Below are 9991 nucleotides of genomic sequence, written 5' to 3'. Positions count from 1 at the left end.
GCTGGAAATAAATCACCTTTAAGGTCCCTTCCAACCCAAATCATTCCAAAACCCATTTTTTTTCCAGCACAACGAAGCCCTGTCCATAGTGTGGAAATGACAATCCTTTGAAATCCCTGCAGAGCAGTGAAACGCTCAGCACAGCAGGGACTTTGGAACTGTCACCATCCACTGAAAGCCCCCAGGGTCCCTGCAGCCAAAGCTTCCTCTCTGCAAGCAGCACTGCCTGCCTGCCATGGGCTTCCCAAAATTGGGATTCCCAGGGCTTTGATGCCATCTGCTGGGTGCTCCTCGGTATGGGTCCAACTCCAGCAGTGTTCACCTGGAAAAAACACCCCTCTTCTGTATTTTCTTTGGTTATAAAGACAAATTAAGCCAATTAGGACATGTAAAAATTACATTCAGGTCCTCCTAGTGATGGAGGCACAGGTTAGGGATTGATGCTGACACTGTAACAAAACTTATGAACAACTGTTGACATCAGTTTGCTACATAAATATGGATTTAGGAACTGTTCAGGAAACTTCAAAATTAAGACTCACCACTGTGACTTGCAGCATTTTTTGGGATTCCCAAATACCAAAGCAATAAATGAGTGAATATGGGGGCTCCAAAAGCTTTTCTTTACTACCAAAGTAAGCTTTAAAGAGCCTTTGTTTGTCCTTTGGCAAATTCCTGACACCTGAGCTAAGGGTGAAACACAGAGGATGAATTTAGGAACTCCAGGAGGGCTCTTAAAAACACCTTAACAGCATCACTCCCTCTTCATGTCCCCTGTAACACACAGCTTTTATCCAACAGCCACTCCAAAATTCCCACTTTACATTTGTTTTAAACCTTTTCATGAGTGGAAAACAAGACTCAGGAAATTCCAATACATGCCTGACTTTATTGCCTTAACAAACAATGCAAATATTCCAATCTGAAGTCTGTGTTTTCCTGAATAAATAAATAACTGCAATAACCAAAATAAGGAAGTTCTCATTAAATATACAGAACTTTACAGGAAAGTAAAAAAAAAACAAACCAACAAAAAGAATGGGACAGATTTTCTTTTCTCAAATGTAATTGCAGCACTGTTATCAAAACATTTAATAACCTAAGGAAAAGTTGGGTGTTGTGTTTAGAAAAGCTTTAACTGTCCTCAGCCTCCAGATTTATGTTATTTCCAAACTTTGCATAGAGCTGAACTTTGAGGTCAGACAACACCCCCTGGATCGACTCCACTCGGGATTCCAATGCTTCGATTTCCTCTTGTAAACTTCTCTGCAAAAGAAAACAGAAAATAAAATCAACCAGTTCTGTACAACAAACTGAGCCAGGTTTGTCAGCAACACAGAACCAACAAAGAGGTGCCTCTTTTCCAATTTATTCCCAAGTCTGGCTGCAGGATTTATGGCTGGAGTGACTCTGGAGTGACACAAATCCTAAATGCAACATCAATTTTACACTGAAAGCTCCAAAGAAGGTAGAGATCATCCCCTGCCAGTGCCCAGCACACACAGCAGCCCAGCAGCTCCAGACAAACCTTTGCCTCCTCCAGCATCTCCTGTGTCTCCTCCAGGGAATGACTGATGAACACATCCCCAATCTGGTAGGGAATCAGGTGGGAATCAGCATCATCCAGCAGCATGATGTCATCACAGGCATCCTCCAGATTCTGAAGCTGTTTCTGTTTGCCAAGACACAGAAAGAGGCTCCCTTTGTTAAACATTTCATTGGACACATGGCCACAGATGGAGAAGGAGCTCAGGCTGGATTTTGGGGACAAAATCCCACCCACCACCAGGGTATCTTATGGAACAGTTCCAGAGCTGGAATTTAGCATCAGTATTAAATTCAAGAGAACTCTACCACTAGAAATTCCTAGTTAATAATTATTATCTCTCATTAACAGAATAATTACCTGCCTAGGCAGAGAAATACAGCAGATTTAAACAGCACTAATATCTGATCTACTTTCACCATTCTCTACTTCCAAAGTATCAGAAACCTCATATCAGAACCCAGGCATTACCTAAACTCACAGTAACTCACTGCTGCTAATTTTCTGTGTTCCAGCTGAAAATTAATTCAGGCCAACAAAAAGTTCATGAGATCTGAAGCAAGTATACCTTTTTCACTTCTATTTCTTCTTTCAGCTCTGTGATCCTGCTGGTATTTCTTGCAAACTTGTTAATTTTCTGCTGATCTTCAAAAGTGACATTGACATCTTCCGCAGCCTGTGAAGAGGAGAGGCCAAAATGATGATTTCAGTTCTTTCATTAACTTGAGTCTCGCTGCAAGGCTACAAAGTGTCTGGAAAATAGTCTGACAGCCACCACATTCTGCTGATGCACCCGATTCTCAAAATGCCTCCTCCTCAAGGACATCAGAAATACCCACATTTATCTGGGTAACATCCAATTAAAACACTGGCCAGCCACGGCATCCTAAAGCCAAAGGATGAATTGGACACCTTGCTCCGAGCTCTCTCTGGAGAGGGACTATGAACAACAGCAGTTAGGGAATGAAGTAGAATGGCTTCAAGCTGACAGAGAGGAGGGTTAGGTGGGATATCGGGCAGGAATTCCTCCCTGGGAGAGTGGGCAGGGGCTGGGGTGGAATTCCCAGATCGGCTGTGGCAGCTCCTGGATCCCTGGCAGTGCCCAAGGCCAGGCTGGATGGGTTTGCAGCACCAGGGACAGTGGGAGCTGTCCCTGCCAGGGCAGGGGGTGGAATGATGGAATGAGACAAATTTTAAGCTCCATTCCAACCCAAGCCATGGTGATGATTACATAACTAATCGCTCTATCAGCAAATACATTTTTCCTCACATCCACCCTGACCCTGCTCTCGTTTAGAACGACAGAGACTCCTGTGGAAACTCCGCAACGCCACCAAGCCCGCAGGACCAGCGCTGTGCCAGAGCCCGGTGCCACAGCCCCGTACCGGAGCCCGGTGCCACAGCCCCGTACCGGAGCCCGGTGCCACAGCCCCGTACCGGAGCCCGGTGCCACAGCCCCGTACCGGAGCCCTCAGCTCCGAGCAGCGGCCGCGCCGTTCTGGGCAGGGCCCGGCCCGGCGCCGGCCTCGGGCACGGCCCCGCGGCTGCGGAACCACGAGGGGCGGGACACAGCGGCCCGGAGGCAGCGGAGGAACTGGAGCCTCCTCGGGAGGGATCGGATCCCGCCCGGAAGGGACCAAATCCTGGTCAAAACGACCAAATCTCCCCGGGGCCGTTCCCAACTCACCGCCTTCTTCATGGTGGCGGCCATGTTGGCCGTGAACCATCCCTGAAGGGCTGAGCCACCCGCCCTCCGCGCAGAGGAGGAGCGGCGGGCATGGGAAAAAGAAGAAAATCGAGGAAAAACTCCAGAAAAAGGCCGCAACCCCGTTCAAAGCGCGGATTATCTCTATTCGCAGCGCTCTGAGCGCGGCGGCATGCCCGGAGAGGCCTCAGAGCACGGAATGGAGATGGGGGCACCCTCACGGCGCTTGGTACGGCCCGGCGGGAGGGGCGGGAGGCGGAACGGCCGCTTAGGGGCAGCTGGACCGCCAGGGGGCGCCAAGAGCCGGGAATGGATGGGATAATGGAGGATAATGCATGGGATAATGGAATGGAATGGAATGGAATGGAATGGAATGGAATGGAATGGAATGGAATGGATGGGATAATGGGATATAATGGGATATAATGGAATGGAATGGAATGGAATGGAATGGAATGGAATGGAATGGATGGGATAATGGAATGGAATGGAATGGAATGGAATGGAATGGAATGGATGGGATAATGGGATATAATGGAATGGAATGGAATGGAATGGAATGGAATGGAATGGAATGGAATGGATGGGATAATGGGATGGAATGGAATGGAATGGAATGGAATGGAATGGATGGGATAATGGGATATAATGGAATGGAATGGAATGGAATGGAATGGAATGGAATGGAATGGAATGGATGGGATAATGGGATATAATGGGATATAATGGAATGGAATGGAATGGAATGGAATGGAATGGAATGGAATGGAATGGAATGGATGGGATAATGGGATATAATGGGATATAATGGAATGGAATGGAATGGAATGGAATGGAATGGATGGAATAATGGGATATAATGGAATGGAATGGAATGGAATGGAATGGAATGGATGGGATAATGGGATATAATGGGATATAATGGAATGGAATGGAATGGAATGGAATGGAATGGATGGAATAATGGGATATAATGGAATGGAATGGAATGGAATGGAATGGATGGGATAATGGAGGATAATGCATGGGATAATGAGGGATAATGGGATATAATGGGATAATGGAATGGAATGGATGGGATGATGGAATAATTAATTAATTAATATTAATTAATTTACTATTTAATATTAATTAGTAATAATTAATAATTCATTAACATAATAAATAATATAAATAGATAATAATTAATTCTATAATATTGCCTGAATTAAAATGATTCTGGGCTGTTTTTTGGGTTTTTTTTTTTCATTTCCCCATGGCTGCTCATTACAAAACTCCTGTTCCAAACCAGTAGAAAAAAGTGGAATAGTAGAAGATGTTTGGGGTGGCCCTCAGGCTGATGTTACATTTTACTTTGGTGCATCATCATCATCATTGTGCCTGGCTTCCCACTGAAGGAAGAAGTTAATCACCAAATTTCTCCCCAGAGAACCACTTTATTATCAATTTCTATAGAAACATAATCCTAGCTCTAAACCTCTCTTTTCCCCAGAAAACAAACTCTCATCTCGCTGGCCATTCTCCTGCTCTTCCCCAAGGATCCTGCTAGGAAAGGACACGGCCTAAGCCGTGGTTATTTCCCTGGCTGGATTAACTGCAAAATACACAGAGCCAGTGCAATTTCCCTCAAGAGAAAAGGACTGGATTTCACAAGAATTCGATGACTTGAAGGCTTTGAAAATAAATCTTTTTTCTGCCACATGCTCGGGCAAGCTCTGGTGGGTGAGGATTGCCAAGAGTAACTCACTGCAGACCTTTCTTATGTAAATAAAAGTGAAAACAGCGCACGAGTGCAAAGAGCCAGCGTGGAGTAAGAGAAACCCACTGAACCCAGTGCCCTCGTTTCTCTCCCAGTTGCATAAAAGGACTTGCTCCTTCTTGCTCTGGTTCCTGGTGTTGTTGCTGAGGTTGGCTTCACCTTGCTGGGATCCCTTCCACGCCCTGCTCTGCATCTCACATCTCCTCTGTGCTTTTTTGCACATTTTCTCCTTCCTTGCTCCAGCCTGTTGCAATCCAGCCCGGTGGGGAAGAGCATTCCCATGCTTTTGGTGCCTCAGTGAGACCTTTGGAGTTCCCAAACTCTTCTCCCCTTTCCCTGAAGTTCTGCAGACCTTTCTGAGGCCTTGGTGATCTGGAAACCCCCACACATTAACACGGTTTGTGAATTCAAGGTGGTTTTCCAGGCTGGTTTTCCAGGTTTAGCCTGGGCGAAGGGGATCACTCTGAGCAAAAACCACACCAATTTGCCCCATTTCAGTTGTGCCAGTACGGTGAAGGAGGTGGCAGTGCTATGACATTCCCAGTATTTGATAACTTACTGTGGAATGCAGGTCCTTGTGTCTGCCCTTCTTGTACCAGCATTGTGGGAGGAATGGAGGTTGAAGAAAAAAACAATCCTTTTCTAAGGGTGTTCATCTTTTCCAAAAAAGATCTTAATGAGACAGCTCCTAATTATTCATATATTTATATATAAATATATATATATTCATATATTTATATGGCAAATCCCCCAAAGATAATTGTTTTATTATTTTGTAATCGGAGGGAATGAAGGCAGATTTTTCTCGCCTTTCTACCCTCATTCTTTCAAAATACCTCGTGTTAGTCAAAAGCAACCTTACCATTTCTCCATTCCAGCCTCTTCTATATTCATATCTATCCAACATTAGTAATTAAATTTCATTAGGTTCTTTCTGCATCCCAATGAGCTTTATCCCTGCTGAGGGAAAGCTGTCCCTGCCCTGCCCATGGTGCTTGGCAGAGGTTCTGCAGTGTCAGCTGGCCCTGAGCAGCCCAGGGGAGTTCCTGCTGCTGTTTGTGCCTCAGATGGGAGCTGGAGATTCCCCTGTGCTGGGAAATCCCTGGGGCTGAGCACCCTCAAAGACCTTTACTCCTCTTGCTGAGCAACAGAGTAAACACAGGGTTTTATAATCCCATCATTCTCTTCTGGTGCCTTGTGCTGGTTTTATTTTAAAGGAAAGGGAAAATCTGCCTCTGCCACTCTGCCCTTCCTCACCTGGCTTCTTGACATCAACAGGGAATATTCCAGTCTCCAAAATATTAAACCCTGTATTTCCCTTACTCCACAATTCACTTGGTTCAATAAATAATCCTAAAGGTGGAACATCTCCATTTTCCAAGAGCTTTTTGTGGCCTGTACTGGGGATCTCTCTATGGGGCCTGAAGCTGCAGCATCATTCCTGCCTTTTTTTAACTTTTGTGCTCCATCTTCCATGAAAACTGCTCCCACACTGCCTGAAGCGAGGCCTGCAGTCACACCCATGCAGGTAGAAATAATTCCCTTTCTAAGAGCAGCACTGGCAGTGCCAGTTTCAAAAATCACTTTGTATTCCTTGAAAAATCCAGCTAAGGAGGAGCAGTGTTCCCTGCACAACCATCACCATGCTGGATCCCCTCACCTGAGAGCACAACAGATTTTTTTGCTCCTGAATCTGAAGGTCCTAAACTCTCAGAGGTCTCTCATTAATATGTCCTGTCTGTGGTGTTACTCAGAATTTTTTAACCTGTACAAATCTTCCTTTTTCTTCTTTTATCTCTTGTTTTGTTTTGTTGGGGTTTTTTTTTCTGTCCTTTGGATGGGGAAGGTGTTGGCAGACCCCCAAAAGTCTGGAAGAAGATTTTTCCTCGCGGCCACATCAGAGGAGCTCCTTTGTGCTTCACCCCCCAGAGCAGCAAACACAAACCTCATTTTCCCAGGGACAGCGCTCAGCACTCACAGACCTGAAACCAAACCCTGCCCAGGAGAGGCCTGAGCTGAAATCAGGATTTCAGGAGTTTTATCTGATGAAGCAGCAGAAGCAGGAACAGGAGGAACCAGGACCTGGCCCAGAGGGGATTGAGTTCAGCACAGCCCCAGTGCCTCGTGCCTGACTAATGGCACAGGCAGGCAGAGCTTGGATATTTTCTTGTGGCTCTGAGGGACACAGTGGGAGCCAAATGCACTCAGCTCACAGCAATCCACTGCTTAAAGTCCAAACTCATCCCTTTGGGGTTTGACAGAACGGATTTGTGGTACATTTTCCATATCTATTAGAGCTTTCAGCAGAAAATACTCCAGAGTTACAGAGTTGTTCCACCTTCCCTCTGCCCTGGCATGAAACAGCAGCACTCCTTAATAATGTAAAGAACATTAAAAATCTCCAGTTTATCTGCTAATTTTTTTCGGAAATGTAGAGAGCAGGAATTAATAGCACACAGTAACTGTGGGCAGGGTGATGATAATAACCAGCACCTCCTCTCTGAGCACAGGGACAGAGCTGGGCTGTGTCATCCAGCAGGAATTCACCCAAATTGGCACAACCAGCAGCTGGGGCTCAGGGCTTTGTCACCACCTTCACCTCCTAAACCTCTTGGCAGGAATTCCAGGTGCTGACCTCAGCATCAGCTTGGAATTTCAGGGGAATTTAGATATGAATTTCTGTGAAACTCTAGAAAGGTAACACAGTATAATGCAAAATAATAGGAAATTCTATGTTCACACAGTGGAGACTTTGCAGCATGCCAGCACAGGAAAAAGAAATGTTTATTTTTGTGAGATAAGCGTAAGCAAATGCCCAAACCCAACATTGTTGCTGCCTTTTCTTTGACAAACTGAACAGCTTTATCTTCACACTGCTCCTGTCATCTTGGAGAGGAGTAATCCAGAATGTGAGATAAGAAGAGGAGTTTAGTGTTAAAAGCTGGTATTTGAGTAAAAATAGAATAAAGGTTTCTTTTGCCTTCATTCCACGGTGAATGTGAATAACTTGGAGATCTCAGTTTTCAAAGCCATTTCAGTTTCTCTTCTGGAGAATGGGAATCACTGTTCTTTCCCATCAATATTTACAAAACTTGAAGATCCTCAGCTGGAAAGAGAATTAAAAGACTTAACACAGAATTAAAAGCATATAAACAAACATGAGCAAACCCTGCAATAACAACCAGAGGCCGCAAGTTGCAATCAATTTGCCTTCCCCACATTGTGAAATGCCTTCCCTGTTAATGTTCTCATTCTCCTGTGGCACTTCAGCATTTTGCATTCATTTAGAAAACTCAGAGATTTCACAAAAATTCTAAAGCCAAATTAGCAAAAAGCTTTTCCCCAGCAGGAGAAAGAGCAGAGGTCAGGAGATAGGAATTGTGTAATATGTCACAGAGCAAACCTCCTGGAGTCACGGGCATTAGGGATGGAAATCCACTCCCAACACCAAGCTGTTTCCCACCAAGGAGTTATTTTGGTGATATTTGATGTATTTGAAGTGAACTACACAGAAATCACTCAGGTGGCTTTGCATGAGCTCCAAGGTTTTGATCTGGAAGTTCAGGTGTTGTTTTTAATGAGCTTCCCAAGCACACCTCAGTGCCTTAAATCCAGAGGAGGATCTGAGTTTAATGGGATTTCCAGGCTTTATTCAAATATGTTACAATTGTTTCCCAAAAGATAGGAATAGCAATTGAATCAACTCAGAAAACATCTCTAAAATCATTCCTAATTAAATATTTAGTTGTGTGCACAAGCTGTGTGTACCTGCACAGCAGATCTTCCACAGAAGCATCCCCCTGGCACATGGTTTTTCAAGGAATATTCTCTCCTGACATCCAAGACAGCAGAAATCAAACCAAGAGCAAAAGAGAAGCATAGAAAAATCAGCTCTTTAGTTTTGATCTTCAGCTGTTTCCTGGTCTTTGACCTAAAAATCCTCCTTGCCATAGTGGAGAAGTGAAAAGGGTTTTTTCATTTTCCACTCACAGCTGTCATTTGCTGTTCTATTGGAAAATATTGGGAATTCTTGTGGGTGGACATCTGTGGGACAGCAGTGACCCCTTTCAGGTGCCTCAGTGCAGGGATACACCCAAAATTCAGCTCAAGAACACTGACCTGGTCTTGCTTTTCTCTTGAGATAACCTTGATATGTTCTAAAGGTCACAAATGGAAATGAAAGCTTGGGTTTGAGATCTCTTAGGAAGGGGGGAAGAAGGGGAGGCTGCAGACGCCCTTGGACGTGCACTGGAGCGGGAATTGAGGGATCTACCCCAGCTCCAAGCTCCCAGCACACCAACTTCCCTGTCACAGGGGTTAAATACAGCCTTTTCCATTCTGTCATTCAAAAACAGCTTCAGAGAGAGAAGATTTCATATTAACAGGGTGGTTTCCTCCCCGTGGCTGTGAAGAACATGGGAAAATTGACCTGTGCCCAGTTTAGTCTTGACTTGCCTGTTCCAGACTCTTCAAAGACATCGTTTCACAGGCACGAAGCTGTGACCCTTCAAATGAGTTCATTTTCAGCCCTTAAGTGCACAAATTGTCTGGTTTTTCAGAACTTATCCCTGAATGGAGCCTGAACTGCTGACAGGGACAGTGAGATGTGTTTCAGTAGCACTGCTTCAAAGCAAACAAATCTCAGAATGTCAATTTGTGCTGTTCCACCCACCCAAAAAAAAAATAAAAATGCAAACCTTTGAACCAACTTTAACTTAAAGCCTGCCTGGGAAGCGCTCTGACCTTGTGGCCCACAGAGGATGATCCCACTGCAGAAAATCACTTGGGATGGATGTACAAAACTCCCAGAAAAATTCTGCAGTGTACATTTTCTTTTCTCTCTTCTGATCACTGCTGCCCTGGTTGTTTTATTTTTATTAATTTGACTTTGAGACATGTGCCTTTATGTGTGAAATCCATCTTCTGGTGGTGCTCTGTCCAGCACAGCCATTGTCTGCACACTCTGCTTCACATAAACCCT

General features: G+C 44.8%; 1 protein-coding gene and 2 long non-coding RNA genes across 4 annotated transcripts; 1 reads left to right on the top strand and 2 right to left on the bottom strand.

Annotated features, from left to right (window-relative positions):
- Positions 1-869: 869 nt before the first annotated feature.
- Positions 870-9539, bottom strand: PFDN4 (prefoldin subunit 4). Of its 2 annotated transcripts, none has more exons than XM_086852756.1 (4): positions 9466-9539; positions 2115-2222; positions 1529-1672; positions 870-1266 (listed from the first exon to the last, which is right to left on the bottom strand). In XM_086852756.1, exons 1-4 carry the CDS (start codon positions 9529-9531, stop codon positions 1135-1137), a joined length of 450 nt encoding a protein of 149 aa, XP_086708882.1. In that variant the 5' UTR covers positions 9532-9539; the 3' UTR covers positions 870-1134. The 2 variants fall into 2 exon arrangements, with proteins under 2 accessions (XP_086708882.1, XP_023795335.1); XM_023939567.2 differs by lacking the exon at positions 9466-9539 and adding an exon at positions 3234-3495.
- On the top strand, positions 3392-7995 carry LOC147650118 (uncharacterized). Its single transcript, XR_015276936.1, has 2 exons — positions 3392-3480; positions 4744-7995. It is a non-coding gene; the product is annotated as an uncharacterized LOC147650118 (long non-coding RNA).
- Positions 7774-9445, bottom strand: LOC111938003 (uncharacterized). Its single transcript, XR_002868831.2, has 2 exons — positions 8779-9445; positions 7774-8116 (listed from the first exon to the last, which is right to left on the bottom strand). It is a non-coding gene; the product is annotated as an uncharacterized LOC111938003 (long non-coding RNA).
- Positions 9540-9991: the final 452 nt, after the last annotated feature.

The sequence above is a fragment of the Cyanistes caeruleus genome, chromosome 16 (assembly GCF_971803275.1).
Source record: "Cyanistes caeruleus chromosome 16, bCyaCae1.hap1.1, whole genome shotgun sequence".
Taxonomy (NCBI): Eukaryota; Metazoa; Chordata; class Aves; order Passeriformes; family Paridae; genus Cyanistes; species Cyanistes caeruleus.
This window is presented reverse-complemented; position numbering and strand designations above follow the sequence as displayed.

Bases quoted from the DNA above. Each gene is read 5' to 3' on its own strand.
- PFDN4 (XM_086852756.1), bottom strand. From the start codon at position 9,531: ATGAACTCATTTGAAGGGTCACAGCTTCGTGCCTGTGAAACGATGTCT. The intron at 2,223-9,465 runs GCAAGTCAAGAC...TCCTCTTCACAG, and splicing joins CTTTGAAGAGTCTGGAACAG to GCTGCGGAAGATGTCAATGT. The intron at 1,267-1,528 runs GTTTGTCTGGAG...TTTCTTTTGCAG, and splicing joins AGATGCTGGAGGAGGCAAAG to AGAAGTTTACAAGAGGAAAT.